This window comes from Arctopsyche grandis, chromosome 11 (assembly GCF_051622035.1).
Source record: "Arctopsyche grandis isolate Sample6627 chromosome 11, ASM5162203v2, whole genome shotgun sequence".
Lineage (NCBI taxonomy): Eukaryota > Metazoa > Arthropoda > Insecta > Trichoptera > Hydropsychidae > Arctopsyche > Arctopsyche grandis.
The window spans coordinates 12,986,350-13,013,885 of NC_135365.1; the positions used below are offsets into that span (position 1 = coordinate 12,986,350).

Sequence of the window (27,536 nt, forward strand, 5' to 3'; positions counted from 1 at the left end):
CATCCTTTATGTACATATGTCTGTATGCTTACCCTGGGTTGCAATATTTTTTATATTAGGAACTATAGCAACGTTATATAATGCAGTTTCCATAGGATTTACATTTTAAATACTTGGCGTTTTGACATCTCAAAAGTTTTGTGAGCTAAAAGTTTCATGCGACATTCGGTGAATCTATTTGAAGATAGCTTTTGACTTTTAACACTTAATCTAAAACCAAAACCAATAGTTGCATATTAACAAACTAGTATGTTCATGAACGAACCAGAGTGAATACCTTGACAGTAAGATATACAAGTATTACATATTTATATACATATTTAAGTAAGTTTCTTAAACGAAATCGAACAACAACAAATAAGTGATCAATCATTTTACTATGGTAGTATTCATTATCGTAATGGAAAAGTCACCTGGGAGTTTTCCGATACGTATTGCTATTAATACACATATGTACATCAGACTGAAAGTTATCATTTGATTAAAATACAATATATGTATGTATGTATATATCTACTGAAAATTTAAACACATATTTCATCTATGCAATATATGAAATATGTGTTTAAAGACGTGTACAGTAGACGTGCAATCTACTGTACACGTCTACACTACATGTACGCTTATGAATATTTACATAAAAAAATCCTAGAAAATAGCATTGAAGGACATATGTAGATGACGACTTTTGAAATACAAGTTCACTGGCGACTTACAGTTGGTAACCTCTTATGTTCCTCTTAAACGAAATATACACATATAATCACATTTAAGTAAACAATTGAGTGAAATAACGGTTGATGACACCTGCATAGAAGTAAAATAGCGGATTAGCGCATTTCACAAGCAGTATATAACCTAGCCTATGTTCAAGGTGAAAAAACGTAATCACATTAGTGGGAAACGTAAGCTCAAAAGAAATGAAAAAAAAGGAACTCAAAAATAAAAAGTAAACACATAAACAGCATACTTATAAGAAGATACGTTTAGAAATTTGCATAATCGAAATTAAAATTCATTGTTTGCGATATGGGAACGATCACGTATTATATAAACAATGCATGCAAGTATTATACATGTTGTATTATACAGCCATAACTAAGTAATGACAGAATTATGCTACAATAGATTAAATTATACGAAATATGAATTACCTGGACTATAATCTCTGCTGATAGGTACTCCTTTAGGCGGGGGTATTGGCGCCAGTTCTGGGTCTACGATCAATACGATTCGAATGATATATGTAATGGGTCACAAATAATAAAGAAATAAATAAAAAATAAAAAATATAGACGAAATATAATACATAATGCAACAGAGCTACATTAAAAATTAATAAATTTAATGCATAAAAAAAACACAAGGCACACGGTGGGTGTGTATGTAATGTAAAATTTGTGCACGTAAATATATATGGCTTCTGAAACCTTGGAATGTAACTGTGGGTCTTGATGGCGGGTGCTGTTGGAGCTGATGAGGAAAGGCAGGCCTGGCTGGAGGCTCGTCTCTCGGTGGCAAATACCTATATCTGGGTCTGTGCTTCACAGGATCGAACTCCTGATCGGCGAAGATGTCCACCGTCTTCGCATTATTACCCTGTTTTAAAATGGACGAAGGTTTTGGGGGTCGAATCGGAGACGTAGACTTGGGTCTGGGCCTATCTTTTCGAACCGGAGAATACTTATCTTCAGTTATGTAGTCTGAAGTCGACAAGGACCTATTGTTATCCTTTCGCTTGGGGTACTTATGGGCGACCCACGGACCGGAAAGATAAGGAGCAATATCGCGAAGTTCGTGTATGTCCGGAGTAGAAGTAAACATCTTCCCTAGAAGAGAAGTGTCCTCGAATTGTTGGCGAATCTTATGGACTTCTCCTATGGGGCATTCGATTGGATATTCGCCGGTTATGGGGTGAGCTAAAGTATCTGGTTTGAGGGATGCTATTTTTGATATGACGTCGATGTGAGGCATGTCTCTGTCTTCTACGCGTAGTGGGTTTTTGGGTATTGGAGAAGCTATACCGTGTCTTCTGTAGCGACTTCTGCCTCTTGATGACGTTTCGTATTTGTGCGTCAATCTGTCGACGTCTCCCCTTTCGTGCCGCTTCACGTTAACCAGTTTCTTCTTGTTCCAATTGTGCTGAAGTATCGTTCTGATTATTTCAGGATCGCTTTGGTGTCTGCGCAATTTTGGCAGACTTTCCTCGAAATCGTACATGTAATCGTCTTTGAATTCGAACTTCTTTTTTAGCTTCTGAACTTCGCCAGCTTTTACGAGACTCAAGTACGCCCTCCAATATCGTTCTGGATCTGGGGAAAGACTTCTACTTCTGCAGATGTTATCCGTACTAGAAACAATTGAAGATATTGCAGTGTTTGTTGTTTCAAGTTTTTGTGTAATCTTGGGTGGTTTGTTTTGAGTTTTCGGTAAAGGCGATAGGGACGCGTAATTGTTCATTTGCGTTTCTCCGAATATTTCTTTCAAACTAGAATATGATTGGGAATGTGACAGTTTGCTCGGTTTCGTTTCTTCTCGGGTCGATGAACTAGGAGATGACATAATGTTCTGTATTTCATCGGTGCTTTGTAGACTGTCGTGTTTGTTATCTTCGAAAGAATCATCTCTCGCGTGATATATAATCGTTCCCGTGGAACTTTCGTCTTTAGATCGTTCGAAATATTCCACCTTCTTCTGTACTTCGTCTTTGCTACCACGGAATATTACAGTCCTATTGGAAGCATCTGAACTTCCGGTTTCCGTTTCACTTGCGGAAGACGGATGTAACGGTGATGGACTTTCATCATTCTTCTTGTCATCTTTAGCTCGTCCTTCAGACCATTCATTGATTGAGCGTTTTATTTCTTCTGCTTGATTATTTGGAGCCAAAACGAGTGCAAAATCATTTGATTTTTCATCTTCAGACACATCTTCTGAATAGCATGCTCTAGGAGAATCTGACTGATTTTTTGCAATTCCTCGAATTCTTGAGGCTGCCGTCGCTCCTCGAGTTTCTTTGGCTAAAACTACAGGCGAATACTTTTCGCGACCATGTTTAACTCTTTCTAAAATTTCTTGACTGAGAGTCATCGAAATTCGCTTCTTATCCCGTTCAGATAAATTTTGATACGTATTCAAAGAATTCTTCAGATCTTTATCCATTGGAAAGTTTTGAATTGAGCTAATGGAATCAGCTTTGATATTTTTGTTCGGCTCCATGGCATTCACTACATCACCAACTGTGAATGAATTGCAGCGAACTTGTAAACCACTTTTAGATTTTTCCGTTTTCACATCGGGAACTGTTATTATATAATCTTCATTTACTTCGTCAATTTCTTTTGGCTTCAAATCCGAATCTTTGCTGTAAATAGAGTTCAGCTGATTTTTTAAAGCACTGACTTGCTCCATTGATAGACTGCTCCACAATCTACTTCCAATTCCTAATCTTTCTTTAATATTGCTGAGAGTGGGTTCAACCTTAGGTTTAAATACAGATCTTTCAATCTTTTCCACATTATCATATGGACTTCGTTTAGTCAAAGAAGACGCCAAATTTACGACAGAATTTCCTCTCCACAACGGTTTGTAAGTATCTCTTTGAAAATCAGATTCCTTCTTATAATAATCATGCCTGTCAGATTCATTATCGGCCAGTTTTGTGAAATGATCCCTTAAATCCTCAACAGACTTTTCTTTTATTCTCAAATTCCAATCCTTATATTGAGACCATCGTAAGCTTTCGGCATCATGTGGAAGGAATAGCAAATCTTTTTCTTGTTGTTCCACTTTCATCTTTTTATACAAACGATCTAGTTCTTCTTCAGCTCTCTCCATAGCTCTGACTCTTTTCCAGCGATCAAAATCGATAATCTCTTCAAATCTTCTTCTAGGACGTAAATCGCTCGTTGAAGTCGTTCTTTCCAACTCGCCAATGCGTTCCAAGTAAGCGTAAAATCTATGCAACTCTTTAAACCGATCCGATTTATTTTTCCGATGCTTCATTTCCGTTATATACTCTTGATAGTCCAGGTGATTCTTTATGTGATCTAGATTTAGAAAAGAGCTGCTGCGAACAAACGAAGTATCTGGTTTTTCCTTAGCCTCTGCATCGCCTGCACTGTGAGTGCGAATGATCTTCTTTTTCAGACCTGAAATGCAATCTTCAGCTTTGCACTGGGAAATTCTTGCACTGTGTATTCTTCTACAAGAGGGGGACCTCATCGGAGAAGGAGACGGAGATTCTTCGCGAATTTTCCTAGGACTTTTAACGTTTATATACTTGGCGGGAGAAGCCCTTTTTCGCATCGGCTCAGAGTCACTATAGTAAGCTAGTACTGGAGATTCGGATCTGGAACGTATAAATTGTATTTCTTCAGGTTCTTTCAAACGTCTTTTATTGAATGTGGGTGTGACCGGTCTTGACGTCTCCGTCAATACAATTTTAGAGGGTGATGGCAATCTAATCGCCGGTTCCGGTATTTTTCTCTTCTTCGTGTGAACGATAACGGGCGACAGAGGTCGAGAAGTTTGCGAAAAGATCATTTTTGCCGGTGGAGAATGCGTTCGCTGATAAACAATCTTTTTGGGCGACTCAGATAGTTTGATATGTCTGGTAACAACGGGAGACCTCGGCCTGGTGGTTTGCGAAAATACCATTTTGGGCAGTGGCGGTTCACTTCTGCTTCTGTTGTCCGCTTTGGGGAAAATCAACGAGGTACCAACATCGTTGATGGATCTGTTGGATAAGCTGTCGAACTTTTTAATGCAAGATTGACTCATGCGTCCTGGCCAAGACACGGCTCTGGGACTCCTCGGTCTGGATCTCTCGTATCTGTCCCAAGTGCGAAATTTAGAATCGGTCACTGGCTTTTTGTGTGACAGATACGAATTGACCGGGCGATTAGTCAAAGGCCACGGTTCGTGACCGTTCTGAAATAGTTTAGCCTTCTCTAGGACTGACGTAGAGTAATAACTGTCGTCTGGCTCGATCGGTGTTTGAGGAGGCACACCCCTTAGCAGCAAATGTTGAAAGAAAGAATCGCTCATTACGGCGTCTCTTTGGTCCATGATCTCATTGTAATTGACGATCGGGTTATTTTCGTACTGGGATACGTAAGAATCGATTTCGCGGTTGACCGATTTTATGTACTGCAAAGTAGCTTTGTCTAAAGACTTGGACGATTTGACACCACTACCACTTTGAGATTTGTTCTTGACGATCGACTGCTTCCTGTCGTTTTCCTTGGACGTCTTTTTGGACGTTTTAGATCCGTTCGATTTGTCCGTTTTGAAGTCGCCAAATTGGTTGTCTTTGAATTTCGAACTAGATTTGCACGCTTCGTGAGTTTTGGATGTTTTAGATACGGACTTTGATGATTTAATACTGTTCAAAGAGCTGTTAGATGACTTCACCTTTGATGTTATGTCTTCTAGGGACTTACGTTGACGGGTTACCGACGAAGACTTTTTCAATGGTAAACTGGAATAAGATTGTGAAATCTTCTTGTGAATTGGAGTCGAATTGGGATTGATTAATTTATCAGAAGTACGCATGAGTTCCCTACCACGAGCTGATATACTCATTGGAGCTTTCAATCTTTTGTCATCGGAGAGCCTTCCCCCATTCTTTAATGATGAATAAGATAATAAAGATTTCTTAATTGGAGCTGCATTTGATCTTTTTTCCTTCGTTATTCCGTTATCGGATAGAATGATTGTTTCAGTAGATTTAGACAGAGCTTTGTTGGGATATTCTTGAATGCTTTTCAAGGGCAAATTCCTCTTTTCACTAGCAAAAGTTCTATCTAAAGACGCTCCTCTATCAAGAATTCCAGATATTGGAGTACGTCGACCAGCACCACCTTCTATAACTTCACGGTTATAAATCAGATTTTCCGAATATAATTTGTTTAAATTAGCACTGGCATAATCCACCGGAGACATGGTTCTCCTCGGTGAGCTGAAACTACTTGTGCACTTTTCGTTTATAATCCTCTTCGTAGATAAAGATTTAGTTCCTGTTTTGACTTTTGAAGATGTTGAACTTATTGGAACAGTTGCTCTAGTAATCTTTATTCGCTTTCCATCAGCAGATTTCATTTTCGTCTCTCGCACTTCTTTCTTTCTATTTTCCTTCTGGGGCGGATTTGCCGATTTATTCGAAAGCTTGTTTTGAATGTACTTCACGTTCGTTTGCAGAGTGTTGGTCGACGATGGTATCGAAGACACGAGTTTCAAAGTAGAGTTGACTTTGGAAGACAACCTCCTAGGAGGCGCAGGAGGGTCGTACTTGGTCGCTTTCGGATAATCCAAAGAAATAAACGAAGGCAGAGGTGCCTGTTGATATTTAGAGAACAACTCTACATCTGTTACAGTAGAAGTTATGGGATAGCAAAGTATATCGTTCGAGGCATTCTTGTGCACGCGAATTCTGGTCAAAGTCGGCGACAGTGGAAAATATTCAATCTCGGTATCGTCTGTGGAAACATAATAAATTTGTAATTATCTGATGCACTTTTTTTTGTTGCTTTAGATGGAAAATTTTTGTGCTCGGTGCCGCTTCAGTTAATCCAAGTTTGACAGTTTGCAGAGTTAACGCGTGGTATCTAAATATACAAAAAAAACGTGTGTCCTATAAAATACTGAAAGAGTGTACGTGTGCCGTATGTTTTTTTTTTTTTCATCAAGTGTGTAAAAATTGTGTACATTTTGCACATGCTTATAAAATGATTAGGCTTGTTGTTTACCTTGTTTGAGCAGATAGAAAGCTGTGATTTAATAGTCGAAAACCAAAACACCCATAGTATAATATTATAGTAGAAGCAAATGCAACTCACCTTTAGAGTAGCCGTCGCCAGAGTAAAAGCGTTAATACTACAAAATCTAATTGTATAGTGATGCACATGCAAAAACAAACAGTAATAGTAACACAGAAGAGACCAGTTATGGTATAACATCCGTCGTCGATGGGGGATAGGCGATATTGTTCCCAGTTCGGTGTTCCGAGTACAATTGAACTCGATGTTTCACGGTTCGAACGCAACATTGAGGCCTCACCTCGTGGCGACCTTCGGTGTTTTGTGCCACATATGTATTTATTTGTCCACCAGTGTGCATTATTATTATTTAGGAGTGTGTGCTCATTCATGAAAACCAGTCAACGGTGATGGATTATTGTTTCATCATTGCGAGACAGACGTTGATGCTTCGGGGATAATGCGAAAATCCTTTGGTCGGCCGATCGATGACAACAATGGTCACTAAATGACACGGAGGATGCATACCAGATGATAATATGTAAACAGATTTTGAAACGACATGGTGTAACTATCAAAATTTGCAATCAAAAAGTTTGGAATTTGCAATGTGAAAACGGTACATGAGTGAAAATGCGCACATGTTGCAGTGGAACACGGGTTTGGATAATGATTTGTCACAGCAAAAACGGAAACACTTATCTACACTATATTCAATAATATAAATGCATTTTAAGTGGATTCGAACAATAGATATGGCTTGTTAGATAGATCCATGATGATTTTACAGATGTGGATATGAAAAATAAGTAGAATATTTTACAAATTCATTTAAATTCTTAAATTCTTGGGAAATAAATAAGTTTACATTGAAACTAATATTAGTGGCTTATAAGAATTGTGAAATTTTATATGGAGTACATTTATGGAGACTTTTGTGAGGAGATAAATAGGTTTCTTTTACTAATGTATTATAACATACATATACATACATATACATACACTGTAGGAGAGTGAAAATATAACAAATTTATTATTTTTTTTTGAAGACACCAGTATATTATATAACCTCATGCAAGTACTATTTGTCAATAACTTATCAATTCAGAACCATACATTTTGATGAGTTGATTAGATAAATTTGTCATATTAAACCCCGTTTAAAGTCGATGTTACCGTGTACATTTTTATTTTTTGAAATATTTTCAATACTAAATATTGATGATGCAAAGGTTTTAACCATAGGAAAAGCATAATATAGACCACATGCAGTTAAATGTTATACCCAAACTTTAATTAAACATGTATAATTATCAAATTATGTAGTTAAATGGATTCGTTAAAATTATACTATAAATCTGACACAATGTCATTGATTAATGAATCAAATTCTAAATAAAATTAGTTGCATATTTACATGAAACAATGCCATGTTTAAATTACCTTTAGGCTTATCAGGTGCTGGTTTTCGGAATCCTTGTAATGGAGGCTCTCCACCAGCTTGAAGAGACCGATATGCTAGCTTCTGCTCCTGTGGTGATAACGGAGCTTCGAGTGGCCCTCCTTCTCTTCTTCTCAACACTAAAGTGGAATCAGATTCGTATCCAGACTCTTTCAGTGCCCTTAAAAGAAATTATTCATAATTAAAAGTATAAAAAATCTTATACAATATAATAAAATACAGTAAATTTTATGTAGTACTCACCTTGCCATATAAGATTTGGATAAGATTGAAGACGAAACATTATGTTTGCTATTCAGCTGTGGCTGTTGATTAGGTGGATTTGATAATTGCTGAAAATACATAAATGTCAAAATGAATTATGAACAATTATAAAAGATTAAAAAAACAAACATGTGACGCCACCATATATTACAGTAATACAATTATATGAGGATTAGATTTGAAGAAACGTGCAGAGGTCGATTTTTAAGAAGTACATATTATAAATAAATTTATCTTATAAATAAATTAAGTTCACTAATTTAGAAAATTTAATCTGTTTAATTGCCCAATTCTCACATACAAATGTATGTATTTTAATTAAAAACCACCTTTTAGTTAATATGGCAAAACGTTTTTTGGTATAATGACTAAAGAAAGTTTCAAGTTTAGTTCTGATGACATTTTATTATAAAATGCCATTGAAACTTGATTGTATCTAAAAAGTTTGCTTTATGGTTAGATGGCAATTTGTAGAATAGTATGTATTATATTAAAATTAATTTTATTATACGTATACATAATAATAGCATGCTTTGAATAGTGATATAATATAATAAAAATGCAATAACAGTGTAAGAAACCTTTTGCGATGCATACCAATAATTGTGAGAAGAATTTGAAATAAGTAAAAAATACATAATAGATAAAGTTGCCAAATTCAGTGAGGAAGCTCATTCAAAAACATGCCACATTTCCACGAGACAAATAAGCACCATTTTATAACAACAAAATAATATATAAAAGCCACGCATACGTACATAGAGACACGCACACATACAATTTCGTAAGAAAAAATATAAAAAAAAGTTCTAAATAATAAAAATTTCGGATTGCACATTCAACGAAACGTTGCCACAACAAAAGAGGTTCTTACACTCCGCTCAATGGCCCTCGCTAAGAGCGTGCTGTACGGAGGAAGGGGTGAGTTCTCGTCCAACCACTACTCGGATTATTCGGAAGGTGTCACGAGATTATTAGGTCGCCCGGCAGGTTGTTGTGTGTCAATCCATGGTTGGTGATGAATGGGTGGGTTGTACGACAAATTAATGGGTTAAAATGTTAACATAAAAACATACGGACGATGTACTATACATAAAGCCACAAGTGAACACAGTAATTATATTATTTCAAATGTTAGATGTAAGCACCCAATGTTAAGTGTTAAATCCATTAAAATATAATAGTATCTGACCGATGGAGCAAATTGTTTCATAATATTTTTTATATTATAATAATAAATAGTAAAAAAAATATATTATATATTAAATACATCTTACAAGTGTCTCCATCAGTCATTTCAAATTCCTAACCCAGAGAGTATTTTTGTACGTAATTGATGTTTTTAAAATAATAATTAAAAAAATTTATATTTAAAACTCACACCATAAATATATTTACAAAAAGTTTGATGTGAAACTATTTCAGGTTATTTTATTAATCGTTATAAATAGTTAAAAAGAATTCTAAAAAATAAGGAAAGTAATTGAGTGATAAAATGTTTTCGTACCCCGTCAAATATGTCCATGACCTCGTCCCACCACTAGAAAGAAAGAAACGACAAAAGTTTTTCGTGAATTGTAAAACATAGGGTGTAAAAGGGTGTTTATAGGAGCACAAATTTGTATGCCATATAATACAAATTAATTTTAATCAACAAAAAACTCATATTCCTAAGTTATTTTTATCAATATTAACTTATTCCATTGTCTATTATCAACTAAATCAATTTTAAAATTACTATCCGCAATGATAAGCTCAAATTAATCGTCACATTTTGTTAACTTTATTTAAAACATAACTAAATATTCTATTACAGGTTACGTTCTGTTAGTTAATTAATGTTTATGTTTAAAAATGCCTATGAATAAAACATTTTCAACAAGTTGGCGTTATTTGGTGAATCAGCAGACTACGTTTTGATTAATATAAACATTGAAATGAACTACATAATGGAGTAAATCAACTGTCAATCACAAAGCTGAAGGCTCAATGTGAAAAAAACATGTGCAATTGCAAATCAATCGACGGACATACATACATACATGATTTTGTATTAAAAATGGAACGGTCAAAAGAAAGCATTGATTAGAAATCACAATTAAATATCAAACCATTGATGACAAAATCATAATTCTTGTTACCTGTTTCGCTTCTTTATCCACTACGGACGAACGTCCTGGAATATAATCTTCGATTCTACCCGGCTGATTTTTGTATACTTCTTGACTGGCTTTCGCCGATGCTAATGTGCTATATCTGAAAGTGATTTTCAATTTAATGTACGGGAAATAGTAAACATATGATAAAAGTTGCATATTATTCGAAGACATTACTTATTGCTAGGAAGGTATTGACTGTTGACAACATTTTCTTTATCGGAAGCTCGCCTACGATCTAATGCTGAATGTCTTCTTGTTGGTGCATCGCTATCGTAAGCATCGCTAGACCATCCTGCATTCCCTCCTCCGCCTTCAGGTTCGCTCAGATATCCAGATTTTGGATTGAAATAAGCATATTGTGAAGATCTTGGTGCTGTGTGTATCGTTGACGGGTGAGCTGAATCAAAACATAATTTTAATTTTACTATATTACGATTTATACGAAAACATGATTCGAAGATGTCACTGAGATGAATTGATAGATATTAAAGAATACTAAAATAATCACATAAGAGTGTCGCTAAAAATATTAATCATGCTAAGAAAATCATATACAATATTGCAAAATAATAAAGAAAATAGCAAATTGAGTCGTATTTACAATGAAAAATATATAAATGAATAGTATAGTATACATATAATATAATACATATCAAATCCATATATCGTAGTTAATAGTATTCAAATTATTTTAGTAAATATTTTTTCAGATACCAAAACTATATCTATATTATTAGTATATATATATATTTATGATAGTTGTTATATATTAAATGTCTGCAGATATGTAGATATTTTTACATATTAACACAGCAAATGCTTTGTATCGCTGGAGGAAAAAAGTATTGCTAAAAAAATGTTAATAGTACCTTTTGTAAGTAAAGAAAAAATTGATAAAAAAACTTAAATATGTACCATTGTGTGAATGCAATTTTTTTTGCATTATTTCAAAATTCAGATTTAAAACAAAACCTACACCCTTGACTTAGTATCATTACAGTGAATTAAGTTAACGTAAAATATTATAATTACAGCAAAAAAAAAAATAAACGAAAAAAAAAACAGCTGTAATATTGAAAGCAAAAATTGTTATTTATGAATCTAATGGCAAATATTACATTTATGTATGTATATAATTTTTTTTGTGTATTTACAGGTGAGATAGAAAATCGTTATTTTAACTAAGCGAGTGTGTTATTTAGCCAATTCGTTATTATCAAATCAATCTACCACCGAATGACGATGGAAAATTTAAATTTTTTGTCTGAAGTACTGAAATATTCACCTCTACGAGATTTGTACCGAACAGTAACATAATCGTCTGAAAAATACAAAAATTTTAAAAAATACATTATAGAACGTGAAATCATCATTACAACATTGTAATGATATTTTTTTTTGTTTTAAAAAAACAAAAATAAACAAAAAGATGAAAAAACTAATATTTACCATCAAACTTATTCTTGTGTATGGTGTCATACATTTTTTTGTACCATTTTGATTGATTACCCTCTTTGACTTCCTGAAAAAAATAAAATTGAAAATATTATTACTAATAATACAAACTATACAAACAAAAATGTAGAGACTATTCTGAGATTATTAAACAAGCTTACAGATCTCAATACTATCGGCATGCCGTCTTTGGTTGTAGGACCGATACCCTCGTATTGTTTCGGACGAATTTCAGCCATTTTTCTGGGTCTATCACTGCTACTTTCCGGTTCACTCATATAACCTCTTCTTAAAGAATAAACTGAAAACAAAAGAATGAGAAATTAAAACAAAAAATAATAAATAGAAGCGGGGTAAATAATTATAAACGAACATTACCAGTTTCTCCAGGATATACTCTAGGCGGGGATAGACGACGATCGTTCGGAAGATCTCTATCTTGCTCTAAATAAGATGCACCACGAGGTAGTTGACCTTCTGTAAAGTGAACCGATAGTATTTTGTATTGTGCATATATTTATACCACGTCGAAACATATGAATCTGCAATTTGAACTCAACTTGGTTCTCTCATAATTTGATTTATAATAGAAGATGAGTCATTGGAAGTTACTTTGTTATAATTGTAATCCAAACGATCAACTTCTAATATAGACAGTATTGAATTTCAATAATAAAGTCATTTACATTTTAACATCATATACCGAGTGCATACAAACATATAATAACTAGTGTTGTACCCAATGAAATATCATCGCTTGGGTGTTGGCATATTAAGTTATTAAATAAAAAAAAAATTAAAAGAAACGAGTTGGTCCTGTGTTTGATCCACAGGTGGTCAAATTTTTTTCAAATACCTTTTAAATATATTTGATTTAATATTATTTAATTGTTTAATATGAAAAAAAAGGTAAAAACTACCCACCTATCTAAACATAAACAATATAAAACAGCAATTGAAAAAAAGTTTTTTAAAAACATACCTCTTCTATAATTTGTATATAAAATTGTTATTTTGAATAAAAACAATAATTTTATTTTACTACCGCCATCTATGTTTAAAACTAATAAACAAACGATGGATAAACGTCAACGACTATCTCGCAGGGCAGATATCATCCTTTTTATCCTAACCACCAGTAACCATCCTTTTTTTATAGAAAAAAATTTTTGAAGTGGGAAAAAAAATCTAAAAATATAGCATCGTCTTTTAGCTATAAATAATTGTAAAAATTAAAATAAAATAATTTTTTGGACTGGGGTGACCAAACTTTTTTTATACAACAAAATCAGATGAAGTCAGAAAAAAAAGAAAAAATATTAAAATCATTTTTGGGCTATAAATGATTGCAAAATTTTAAATATAATAATATTTTGACTAGGGTAACCAGCCTTTTTTTATTCAAAAAATTTCTTCAAGTTGAAAATAAAATTTAAAAATATTCCTATAGTTTTAATGCCATAAATGATGACAAAATTTAAAATAAAATAGTTTTTTGTAGTAGGGTAACCAAACTTTTTATATAACATTTTTTTTAAAGCTAGAAAACATCTAAAAATATTACCATCATCTCTGTGATATAAATTATTGCAAAATTAAAAATATGATAATTTTTTGACTAGGGTAACCAGGCTTTTTATACAAAAATTTTTTTCGAGTTTTGAAATAAAATCTAAAAGTCTTAATGCTATAAATATTGCAAGCTTAAAATATTATTTTTGAGACACGGCTTAACAATCTTTTCATACAACAATTTTTAATGTGAAAAAACAATCAATATAATATGTAAGTAATGTTTAATGACAATTTATTATTATTTTAATTTAAAAAATAAATAAACTTAATTTAAATTTTAAAATTTGCATATCGTTGTTAAAAAATTATTTTTTAAAAAATTTGAATATTTAATAATTTTAAAATAAAATTAGATCAAATCAAGATACAGTTAAAAATGTAAGTATGTTTAACTTTAAGCGAGAAAAAATCCAAAAATATTCCCATCGTTTAAATGCTTTCAATTATTCTAAAATTTAAAATAAAATACTATAATTTTTTGACTACAGTAACCAGCCTTTTTTATACAACAAAAAAAAATATTAAAACATTCCCACCGTTCTTATACAAAATTTAAAATAAAATAGATTTTCAAAATAAATTAGATTATTTTGTCAATTAAAAAAATTCGTTGTATAAAAAAGGCTGGTTACCCTAATAAAATTTATAGTATATTAAATTTTAATCACAAAGACGATGGGAATATTTTGAGATGTTTTCTGAATTAAAAATTTTTTTTTGTATAACAAGGTTGGTTGCCCTAGTCAAAAAATCTATTTTATTTTAAATTTTGCATAGGAACGATGGAAATATTTTTCGATTTTAATCTCACTACAAAAATTTTGCTGTATAAAAAGCCTGGTTACCCTAATCAAAATTTATAGTATTATTGCGTAGGGGTGGGTGGAGGATCCAAGTAAAAGGCCAACAGTCGTATCACAGCATTTATTGATGATTCAGGAGATACACGCAGTGTCACGGCTAAGTCCAGAATGAATTATATCGCCTACGTACCGCCTTATAAAGGGTAGATCTCTCAGGACGCCTAATCTGTTTACCTGTTGTATAGTCACGTATTCGGATATGTATTTCCAAGACATTGGGTCTTCCCGTACCGATTCTGAGAAATAACTAATAACGGTTATTGTTTAGCCTAAATGCACTTAGAGTCCAGATATAATCTTTGGAAGTACGTGCATGCATTTAGTTAACCGATAACAGATATCCGTTGGTCTAAGTACAATTCGCTCAATCCACGGCGTACGTAAATTAAGTATTTTAAATTTTAATCATAAAGAAGATGGGAATATTTGTAGATGTTTTCTCGCTTAAAAAAAAATGTTGTATAAAAAGGATGGTTACCTTAGTCCAAAAAATTATTTTATTTTAAATTTTTGTCATCATTCACAGGCCATAGCATAAAAACAATGAGAATATTTTTAGATTTTATTTACAACTTGAAAATATTGTTGCGTAGGGGTGGGTGGAGGATCCAAGTAAAAGGCCAAAGTCGTTTCACAGCATTTATTGGTGATTAAGGAGATACACGCACTGGCAGTGCTCCGTCTAGAATGTCTTGATATCGCCTAAGTACCGCCTTATAACGGATAGATCTCTCAGGGCATCTTCAACGTCCGATTTGCTTGCCTATTGTTATGGTCACGTACTAGATGTCCCACGCTACCGCTGTGGGTTCTGAGAACTCTACCGGAATGCGACCCCGAGTTACCGCTACTCCCGCTAAGTGCATTCGGGGGAGATAATCCTCGAAACCAATTATAACGGTCACACAGTCTCTGGGATGCTACTCGGCCTAATCCGATTGCACTTACTCGGCCTAATCCGAGTGTACGTAACAATATTTTTTGTATAAAAAAAGGCTGGTTACCCTAGTCAATATTTAATCATATTTTAAATATTGCAACTTCTTCAGTGGGATTCATCATTGGTGAGTATGAATGTAAGTAATTAAAAATATGGTTTGTACGTTCAACCAGCTCACTCACTTCTGGGGTATGCTGGTATCACTTCTGGGATATGGTGGATGCTGGTGTTGTCTAACACTAACCATACTTTTTCAAGATGAATACTTAATCTTTGAGAAACACCGAGTTTAACATTATTATTTTGACATCTTGGTCTTGAACTTTCGCAATTTACAAAAAAAAATAAAATGTCGTCTCGTAATTATTAATGGCTAAAGAGTATTTTTTAAATAAAAAAGTTAGAGAATCACCGAATCAAAATTGTTAATGTATTTACATAAAAAATACAGTTTGAGAATAATTCTTGGAAAATAAATTTTATGACCTCTTAAAAATAGTTGCCTTTTTTAAAACCAAAATATCGCTTTACAAAAATGCAAGTTAAAGAAACACTGGATCTTTAAAAAATTTAAGATCAGATGATACTGTTCTCAAGGATTCACTAGTTGATTTGGGATACTAAAAAAATATACTTATACTTTACAGTTAATTTAAATTAAACCCAAATATCCTATTTAAACATTATCCTAAGCAACTATTATTCCGAAGCTATCACAAATTGTCTCATTTTCAAATGAGTGAAAAATGATTTTATTCCTCACATTTTTGGAATTTTGATTTACCATGGTCTGTCCATTACTGTCCACTACTACAAACTTCAGTTTTATGCTATTTTTATATTCAAAGGCTATTCGGATGACATTTACGTAATTTATTATTTTTTAAAATTAATTCGCGTACTCCAGTTTAAAATCCCTGGTTTTAATCTTTAGATGTTTGCAGAGGGATATAATGAACATTGTTTCAAAATATCACTACAATACGATCATTATTCTAGAAGTAATCAAATGCACAAAAAAGGCTTTTTTTCTATTGAAACTGAAATCGGCCCGGATTCTAGTGAAAATAGTCGCGCACATTTCCGGACATGGGTGAAAACAATCCACGCGTCAAAGCGGGCGGTAAGGTGTTAAGTCAAGAATTTGGAATCATATGGAAAGAAAGTGATGAAAAATCGAATTGAACAAATTGTTTCTTTTGTTGTTGTTTTTCTGTGTGTGGCTCATTCATTTTCATATTAGATATACATATATGTACATATGTATAGTATTTTTAGCTGAAAAATATGAATATTACAAACTCTACTATGCAGATTTTAAATGTATAGGAAATAAATTCATATGTGTATTCTAAAACTGTATTAGTGACCCAAAATGTATTAAGTGCATTGGGGGAGGACAAAAATACCTCTCCCCTTTTCACTAGTGCGAATTGTGAGATAAAATATGACGTGCTGATATAAAAATGTTGTACTTAGTACATGTGCACAAATATAATTTTCTTCAATTGAAGAAAGTGAGTCACAACACTTCTCTTAGGTTTACATAAAGCATGCAAGTATGTAGTTAGCATATGTTTATAGATTACCTCTAGCTTTTTGCAGAAGGGTGATGGTGGGATTCTGTGCTCTAGGTAAAGCTGGTTGTGGGGGAAGTTGTGGTGCTACAAGCCCGCTAAGGCCTCCAGCGTCGGGCGCCGACTGAGAACCAGCAAGGCGAACTTCCCAGGGCGGCGGAGTCTTCTTCTAATAATGCCAGAACAAACAATTAATGCCAGAACCGCAAACACATAAACCTTGATTACATTTTCTGGTGTACTATAAATAGGTATGTAGGGTACCTCAGGATTTGGTTGATCTTGATTGATCTGCTTTCTGATTGGTTTTGGTGATTCAAATGCCACTGGACGAAACTCTCTCTTTTCTGGTATGGGTGATGCTTTCTTGGTTGTGGGAGACCAGATCGGTGGAGGTGGGGGTGGCGGCGGCGGGGGGGCGGCAGGTGCCGCCTGGGGCGGCGAGCTGACTTCCCCGTTGACCGCCGGTCGGTTTCTGGTACCTACGGAAGATGTTGCTTCACCAGGAGATGTTCCTGCCCCAGGTGTCCATACACCTAACACAGAAAAAAATTAAATAAATTTTTAATTCCAACATTTTATCACAAATCGACATGACTGATTGAAGAAAAGTTGATAAATCATTATCAATTATCATCACATATACACATATACATACATAGGATTAAGAGTACGTTATTCGTGTATGTACGTACGTACATATGTATGTATTATCAAATATTATTTTCAATTAGAAAACAAAAATACGCCACATATTATGTTATTACATACATATATACATATTATCATAAATCAAATATGATTTCAGAAGAATTTTTATAAATGCGTATCACAATATTTACAACTGAAATGTTAGATATGATTATATACCAGTTTTTTTTCATAGGAAAACATGATAAAAGTCCACATACATAATATATGTACATGTAATTATAATAAGTTATACATTAAAATTAAATATTTACGTACGAATTAATTACGAGACTGTATTCTTTGCACACACAAACAAAAATATCAGGACGATCACACATGCATTATTATTAATTAAATGCAAATAACACCTCATCTCCCACGACTATAATAATAAAAGGAAGGTATTTTTATCGAATTTCCTTTACATAAAAATATGCACGAACGCGAAAAGTGATCTTGTTTGCAGAAAAAGCACGAAAATTTGTACATAAAAGACGAGTCACTGAACATAAACCTACGAAAATATCAATAAAAAAATATACATATGTATAGGATAATATACGATAAGAACATATTGAGATACTGCGAGACGAAGTAAAAATAAATTCCGATTCCAATAATACACAATACGCAAGGGGGTGAGGAGATTACATATATACACACAAATATATGTATATTATATAATAAATACTCGTACTCGAGGGGTTACTATTCTTGTATGGGGAATCGAGATGGCGTAATTACAATGTCAGAATTTCGTCAAATTAAACTGGAGATAATCTCCGAAAGGTTCGCGACGTTTCAAAGCATTAGGTGCGTGTCTCAGACGTGAAAGCTTTCATCGTACATATATGTATGTATGTATGTATGTTCATATGTATGTGTATACTATACGTACAAACTATACAGGATGGGGTGAAAAGAATTAAGCGATTAGAGTGTTTGAAATGAACACGTTAATTGAAAACACTAACTGAATAAAACCAAACTACATATGAACATATGTATGTATGTAGTATAGCATTATATCACTTAGTAATCTTTTTAAAGTTAAAGTCACTCAGAAGAGATCTATCAATTTCCTCTGAACTTTTTCGAATTTCTGAATGGAAATGTGAAATAGTTGATGAACTCACAAATAGTAAAGCACAACTGAATGGATTCACAGAAATCCCGTTTATATGTTGCTTGGTTGAAAGATTTGAAGCTATTCTAGCGGAAATTTTGCTATTACGAAAATTGATAGATTATTTTCGATAACATGTTCATCTTATCTAAGTGACATTATCTTAAATAAAGTTTATATGAGATAGTGTAAAAATAGTTGCGACTTTTCAACTATGTACATATGTAACGTGTGAAGTTAAGAGGGCTGTACACCCGAAACCTTAATTTTGTTACCGTTCCTTTCTTAGATATATATATATATATATATATATATATATATATATATATATATATATATATATATATATATATATATATATATATATATATATATATATATATATATATTGAGTGTATGTATATATTGAGTGAATGCGACAATATATATCAATATATATATATATATATATATATATATATATTATTTTATTTTATTTCATACCAGGAAGGTATTACAGGTAAACCCCAATGCGCCTTCATGGCCAAATTACAAACAATACAGCATTTTTTTATTATATAAGTCGCTAAATTACGAGACACTGACTTAAACTCGACAATTAACGAGACATCTATGAATTGTACATACATTTTTATTGTAATATTTACATTAATCATACTCAAATAGTGGTGACATAGTAGGTAGGAAGGATTTTTAGCCAATTTTTAATAGGGAATCGTTTCAACAATGAAATCAGAGAAAATTGGCAAACTCTGATAGGAAACGATCAACCAGGAGTCACAAATCCTGGTCTGACCAGCAGCATTACAGATATACTCAGAAAAATTCTTTTCAATCGAGGTCAGCTCAAGGGATCGAACTCGGCGCCTCTCAGTGTTAAGCAGAAGCTTAACGACCGAGCCACGCTGCTGGCTATATAGTGAATATTGAGTGAATGCGACAGTTGCGCTTCAACCAGATAAAACGTATTTTAAATTGACAAAATCGAGGTTTCGTATTCTCCTATTTTCTCCTCCAAAACTGGACCAATTTTTAAAAAAATTTCATCATCGGTATGAGAAAGATACTTTCTGTGCATATATCGACGTATTTTTTTTTAAATCGACCGTTAAATAAGCACGCTGGACTCATTTCGTGGGTATAAAAAAGAGGCGATTTTATAGATGTTTGGCGGCTCCTAGCTCCTATAAAAAATAATTAATCAAAAAAATAAAACGATAGATGCACCCCAATGGTGGATATCCATAGCATATTAAAAAATAATTTCTCTAGTGCCATAATTGAGGAAGGGAGAAGTATAGTACGTTTGTATGGACAAGGCGCTGCTGTCCAGCCCTCTTAAGTAGGGCCGTTAGAAAGACGCGTTTAGCTGTCATCGCGTCGATCCGACAGATGATTCCGATGTAATTTTTAATGATGCCCCTAATTTCCTTACTTTAATGAGACAAGTTATCGAACACTGTCAAACCTATGTCAATACAAGAATAAAATATCACCGAAAGCACTCCAGGGTGTAATTTTTAAGCTGGGTGCATAGGAAAGATTAGCGTTTTTTTACATGTTCAAAAGTATCTAAAAAAAAAAACACGTCCCACTTGCCCTCTGTGTGTTTGCGACCTAATCCTCGCATGTCGATAAAATATTGTAGCGTGGAAGTGTAGATGGTTTTCCGTAGAGGTAGTTTATTGTTGTTCCGTTGACGAGTCAGCTCCGAATGAAGCACGGACCAAAACCGCCAAGTATTTATACCCAGCGTGTATCCTCAACACAGAGATCTCATTGGTTATTGTTTACGATATATTCATACGGCGACGCATTTTTGGCGCGAACTCGAAATCAACACTAGTAAACCAGTGGTCAACGAGCACCAATTACCTAATCTCTACGTTATAATATCAAAGTAATTGGAGGTGTTTTTAAATTAGTTTGGGCCGAATATATGTATGTATGTATGTACACACATCTAGTGAAACCAATAAAAATGCTTTTGAGAAATAATTCTTATATGTATGTAGTTTATTTTTAGTAAGGTATCTAATGAATATTTATTATTCAATTGAAGTATTTATTCTAATCGTTTGATTGTTTCAGCCACATCCTGTATATATGTGTGTATAAGGAAAGGGACACACACAGGCTTAATTGCGTAATTATAGGCGATCGAACGAATAGAAGTTGGGTGAGAGGTTTTGGGGTGCATATAAGAGAACCGGTGTTGGGGGAGTGAGGGGGCAAAAAGCCGAAAGGGGTAAACGTGTGAAGGCAGGAAATAAGGGATGCGAAAATTGTGTGAAAATGTCGGGACGTTTGATCGCGCGTCAAAAGGATATGGGATTTTTGTTTATTTTGCGCTTGTCGGCTCGCGCGTACGTTATCATCGCATAAGCTCGAACGTATTCAGAGTGTTCTCCATGAAAACGTGGAAGATGTTGAGGAAAGTGCTTCAGAAATATTGTGTATACGGATGTGGACGTCAATCCGATATTAAGCGTAGCGGAAGGAATTTTTTTCACTACAAAAGTTCTCGTATACTGTATATGTAGGTATTTGTATATCCTTTGTCCACTTGAAAGATTCACGTGGCCTGGAAAATATAGAGAGATATGCATAGCGGGAGGAGAGTTTATATAAAATTCCGACGTGGTGTGTCAATATAATTATGACGAGCTTGGAAAATGTGCTGCTCATAAATATGTTTATATTCAACGACGTAGTCGTTTGTGTGTACTTCGGTTCGGTCTAGGTAGCAAGTCCCAAAAATAGATTTATGAAAAATTGAGCAATGTTTTTAAGAATAGTTTGAGGTTTCTTGTAATCAAACAAAAAATAATAATGAAAAAACATTTTCCAAAAATAATAAAGCATGTCTACATTTATACGTATACGAAAATATATACATACATATTTTAAAAGATATTTATTTATTATTATTATTTCTTTTAATTTATACCAGGAAGGCCTAATAGGTAACCCCAATGCGCCTTCCTGACCAGAAACTGTACATTTGATACAAGTATTATTATACGAAGTAAATACATATTAATTAACATCCACAGAGACGTCTATGGTCAAATTTGTGAATTCACAGCATTTTTTTAAACAATTCAGTAAATACATATCAATTAGCATCCACAAATACATTTATGGTCAAATGTGTAAATTTGCAGCGTTTTATACATTTTATAATTCGGCGAAATTCAAGATTTGCGAGAAAATAGTAAGGTTGCCAATTTGTTGGAACCGTTTCAATGAAAATCAGATAAATTGGCAACCTCTGATAGGAAACGATCGACCAGGAGACGCAAATCCAAGATCTGGCCAGCAGAAACTAGTGGGATTTGAACCCGTGACCAATCTGTTCAAAGCATTATATGCTAACCACTAGTCTATTCTGCTGTGTAATTATTATAAATCCCGAACACGAAGATCTAATATTATTCATAATATATAATATAAATAACTAGCAACATAGCTCAGTGGTTAGTGTATAATGCTAACAATTTTGAGGTCATGGGTTAAATCCCTAATCCAGTGTTGCTGGTCAAACCTTGGATATACGTATGTGACTACAGGTCGATCGTTTCCTATCCGAGTTTACCAATTTATCTTATTTCATATTTGAAACAGTTCCTACCAAATTGGCCTTCATTTGCCATCATTATTTAAATTTAATTTTAAATTTAAAATAATATTATAAATTTATATATAGATAGTATGTAGATATTTAGGTATATATGGAAAAAAGTTGGCCATAAGTGTCGCCTCGGGGGCAATCCGTAATGACACCATGGTAAAAATTAATTTTAAAGTACAATATACAATACATATGTATATATGTAAATATATGTACTTATATCTCATAAACCTATTAGCGGTGAAAATACATTACTGGAAAAATGTGGCCGAATAAGTTAAACAATAAAAAGGTCGAAAAAACAGTTCAAATTTGATTTACGGATTTGCAAGTTTTTATATCGATATACATATATTGTACTACATATGTACATAAGTATGTCGAAAGGTGGACAAAAGAATTACTAAAATGATGCCCGAGAGGGTAAAGGGTAAAAGAAAGACTGTAGAGAAGATGGATAGCCACAGCCACTCACCATCCACTGCTGGATGAAGGCCTCTCCAATACGCTTCCACTCGTCTCTGTTTTGCACAACTCTCATCCATCTCACCCCACACATTTTCCTAATTTTGTCTACCCAATTTCCCCGCGGTATTCCTTTTACCCTTTTGCATTCTCTCGGGTACCATGATAGCACTTCTTTTGTCCATCTTTCGTCCATTTTTCAAGCCACGTGGCCTGCCCATTGCCATTTCAATCTCACTCTATACACTATGTCCACTGCCCTTGTACTCTTGTCATACTTCTATAAATTATATATTTTATCAAAATTGTTTTAATGAATTTTATTTTACAATGTAATTTAGTCCATAGAATTTTTGTCCCATTCATATATGATTATAATCGAAGAGAACATAAAAGAGAAAAATAATAGAGCGAAATCAATATCACTGTCGTAGCCACCATTAGAATATATGTACAAATCGCTTTAATATGGGCTAAATAATTCAATGAAATATTATAAAAAGCTTTTTCCATAGGTACGAAATATAAAAATGCTTCATAAAAACACGTTAGCTCGATTGTAAACGTCGTCTACGATTATCAGCAAGGTTTGTCGTAAGATATGTACGTCTGAAAATAATTTAGAAGGGTGAAATTTAATCTCCCGATATGAGATTTACCCGAGATTGGGTCACATTAAAAATCACGGTCGGAATTTCCCACCGAAAGTTTATTATAAATGTATGTACTGTGAGATATGCGTTTAGACGTCGCAAAAAGCCAATAGGAAAAATGGTGGCGCATTAATCTTTTGTAGGGAAATGACATTCAAATGTCAAGCCGCGTTCTAGAATCCGTGACACGAACATTTCCGGTTTTCCAGACCAGCTTTTTCGGAAAAACTTCGCGTCACATTACGTCATGTCTCGCCTCGTTCCGATCGCTGGTCACCGACGCGAGATGATTTCCTACAAAAAAAAATCCTAATCTTATTTAAAATATCCCGATTTAATTTTTACACGATCATTTTTAGACCGAGCGTATTATATGTGTATTTATCAAATGTTTAATCTGCGGCATTCGTTTGGGCGTTTAAAGGGTTAAAGCTTTCGGCGCCTCGATGCGTTCAATTAACTGTCTCGAAGCTCGAGCGAGTGACAACATACGAAAACATTTACGTTCGCTCTCGAAAGTTTTATTTTATTGCTGTTGATAGGTTTAGATTACACTGTTAACGTTTAGGATATCGTGTGTTTCAGATAAACTGTACTCAAATAATTTCCATGTAATGGAATCAATATGTTGCACGTGAAATGTTTTCGAGTCAAATTCAAAACACTATAGAGTGTCGAGAAAATAATATGATTGCTTTTCAGTGAAAATTCGTATTGTTTTCCGATGGCGAGACTCGAGGATCACTCGCGGGGGTTACTTTTGCGATTCGTCCAATTATAAGAAACAATAACATCCCCTTTCGATCTCGTCCCCACCGTTTGTATTGTTTCCTCGGAGGAAAACACGGTAAATAATTGGGAAATCCGATGCGAGAGAGACCGCCGAGGGGGAAAAACGCATAGATTCGCGAGTTTTCATCATTTGATTACGTAGTATACGAGAACAATAAGGGGAGCGGCTGAAGAATGAGCGGTTATGAAAACCGATTTTTCCTCAAAAGCATTTTTCAGATGAAAAAATATTAAGCTGTGTACAATACGTCGTACCATGGCATTTAATAATAATGGAATTTTCTTGAACAATCATGTCTGCAAATAAATCTATTTATACATAAACGTAAACGGATAATTGAACAATTTAGATTAATATCTGTAGAACCTACATCTTCAAAATCTATTGACAAAAGACCCAATTTTGTAAAAATCATTTTAACTAATAACCAGCATCTTGGAGTAGTGGTTAGCATATGTATATACTTTTGAACATAGCGGTCACGGGTTCGAGTCTCACTATTTGCAGCTGGCTAGACCTTGATTTGTGACTCAAGGTCGATCATTTCCTATCAGATTTTGCCAATTTATCTGATTTTCATTGAAACGGTACCAACACATTGGCAACCTTAACCCACTTCTCGCAATTTTCGAGTTTTTAACATCTCGAATTTCGCTGATTCCTATAAAAATGCAGCAAATTTTTCCATAAATGTCTCTCGAAATTTTGAAGATTTATTTAAAAAAATGTTTCAAAAATGTATGTTTATCAAAAATTTGCCAAAATGTATTCATCGGTGTCTCTATGATGCTTTCTTAAAATTATTCTAAAAATTGTATCTTGATTTTTGTAATTGGCCAAGAAGGGCTTACCTGTAGAAATGTAGCTAGTGTAGAAATTAATGAACTACAGGGGATTTGGTCATGATGATGAATTATGTATGAATAAAGTATGTATATGAATGTTATTTGTATATAAAATGTAAAAACAAACTGTGACCAAAAGATAGACTACTGTCATAAACGATTACTTACTTTTTAAGTAGGGTATTCCTTTATTAAATTTGTCGCGAATGCACTCAAGAAAATGAGGAACAAGGTCCTTCGGATCGTATAGATTTATTTACAATCAGGTCATGAATGAGGGTGCGGTTCTTCGGTCGGCCTTTAACGGCATCCTCTACTCGAGAAAATTAAATTGACCGTTCGCTAATGCAATTTTCCTCGGAAAATTTCCGAGTCGACCACCGACTTTGATGCGAAATTCACACGTTGTATACGAATCGTATAGATACGTACATTTAAATTATTTACCATACGTCTCGAAGTTGTATTCTTGACGTGTGTATTGGCACGAGTTCGCCGCGAAAATGTTGTTTTCGTCGAGATAAATAAAATATATTTTTATTTATTGCCAACATTTATTAGACGTGGTCAGTGAAAAGTTTGGATAACTTCGCGCAAATTAATCATTCAAATGCGTACACTTTTTCACGTTGGGAAAATTTCAACAGTTCCGACTTTGCCTTGGTCAGTGAACTATAATACTATGACTTATTACAGCGATATGTGTATCAGCCGTTATATTTGAAAGTCCAATTTTCAGTTCCAAAAACACTTTTCCTGTTTGAATAGTAAAGAAGAAGAAACAAGGAGACGTATGAAATTAGGTTGGAGTGCATTTAGACGAATGAATGTTGTTTTTATGAAGAAAAAGATCTTCGAACAATGGGTTTTGCCAGTGATGACGTATGGTGTGAAACTTGGACATTGAACGCCAAAATGCTACACAAAGTCCAATGCATTCAAAGAAGTATGGAGCGTTGTGTGCTTGGCATAGCGAGAATACGCGGGTGAGAAGTATGATAAGGATTGTGGACATAGTGGATAGAGTAAAAAGATTTAAATGGCAATGGGCGGCCACGTGGCTAGAAGAATGAACGTAAAGCGGACAAAAGAAGTGCTAGAATGGTACCCGAGAGAATGCACAAGGATAAAAGGAAGATCACAGGAAAGATGTATAGACGAAATTAGGAAAATTTGTGGGGTAAGATAGATGAGAGTTGCGCAAAACAGAGACGAATGGAAGCGTGTTAGATTCATCCAGCAGTGGATGGTGCGTGGCTGGATGATGATGATGTCCAGAATCTCGGAAAAGCAGAATAAACGTAAAGAAATTCGCAAAAAAATATATTTAATGGCTTGCGAAATATTTCTCGAAATGAAGAAAAGTGGACTTTCAAATCCACTTTCAAATATAGCGGGTATATACATGTATGTATATATATATATTTTTAAAAGGTTCACATCAAAGTGTACACCGCCAATTTTCGTGTACAAATTTCTAAATCGATGTACATTCTAGTTTAATTTTACGATTCGTATATTTTTTTCAAAACGACCCTAATTTACGACGATTTCGTGATAAATTTTCACGATCCCAACAAATAGAAGCGTCGAATTATCATTATCATTAGGATTTCAGAATAGAGGATATTCTATTTTGTGAGCTTATTAAATTTTAACTCAATATCAACTTATATTTTCAGGATTGTGTGGGTAGTAGCGGCAGCCGTTGAAGTCGATTCACAATAATTCAATATGAATGAAATTTATTTATAGGAAATCGGGCTCGTTTGTCGAATATATAGTATGATATTTATAAAGCATTCATAAACCAATTTACTGGACAAAATTGAATAATTTACCATAGTGGATGAGTAAAATTTTAACAAATGGAATGTGATCACAGAGCAAATGTAAACATTGATGCATTTTAAAGTTTCATGAACCAATTAGTTGCGAATTTTCGATGATGTATATATTTTTAATGACGTACGTCATTTTACGTGCAAGTATTAATATTTCACGATTAGCTTTTTAAAAAAAATGCGGTTACACCGCGTTATATAATACGACCGACGTCCATCAAACAACTGCCAAGATTGTTCTCGCGTGGGCGAACCTTAATTGCGGGAATCATTTAAAAGGAAATATCCACGATAGGGTGTAAGTATTATAGTAAGAAAGGGGTAGTAAAAAATCATTAAATATCCATATATAAAAAAAGGAAAATAAAACGTATTAAGTAAAGGGTTGCCAAGAGATCGGAAGGGTTCGCAGATATGACCAGTTAACAAG

At 33.8% G+C, this 27,536-nt stretch overlaps 2 protein-coding genes across 4 annotated transcripts in view; both read right to left on the reverse strand.

The window, feature by feature from the left end:
* LOC143918987 (uncharacterized) overlaps positions 1-27,536 on the reverse strand; it is an 87,503-nt gene that overhangs the window by 15,938 nt on the left and 44,029 nt on the right. The window contains exons 3-13 of one of the 3 annotated variants that reach the window (XM_077441133.1): positions 17,318-17,589; positions 17,066-17,222; positions 12,477-12,575; positions 12,260-12,399; positions 12,093-12,165; positions 10,818-11,040; positions 10,626-10,740; positions 9,992-10,024; positions 8,464-8,552; positions 8,202-8,380; positions 1,155-1,217 (exon numbers count right to left, since the gene is read on the reverse strand). In XM_077441133.1, coding sequence (XP_077297259.1) covers positions 1,155-1,217; positions 8,202-8,380; positions 8,464-8,552; positions 9,992-10,024; positions 10,626-10,740; positions 10,818-11,040; positions 12,093-12,165; positions 12,260-12,399; positions 12,477-12,575; positions 17,066-17,222; positions 17,318-17,589 — 1,443 coding nt within the window. The remainder of the gene's footprint in view (positions 1-1,154; positions 1,218-8,201; positions 8,381-8,463; positions 8,553-9,991; positions 10,025-10,625; positions 10,741-10,817; positions 11,041-12,092; positions 12,166-12,259; positions 12,400-12,476; positions 12,576-17,065; positions 17,223-17,317; positions 17,590-27,536) is intronic. The other 2 variants (XM_077441134.1, XM_077441135.1) reach the window with 2 other exon arrangements.
* Positions 1,345-7,048, reverse strand: LOC143919210 (uncharacterized). Its single transcript, XM_077441422.1, has 3 exons — positions 6,958-7,048; positions 2,595-6,479; positions 1,345-2,534 (listed from the first exon to the last, which is right to left on the reverse strand). The coding sequence occupies exons 1-3, from the start codon at positions 7,046-7,048 to the stop codon at positions 1,345-1,347; spliced, it is 5,166 nt and encodes a 1,721-aa protein (XP_077297548.1).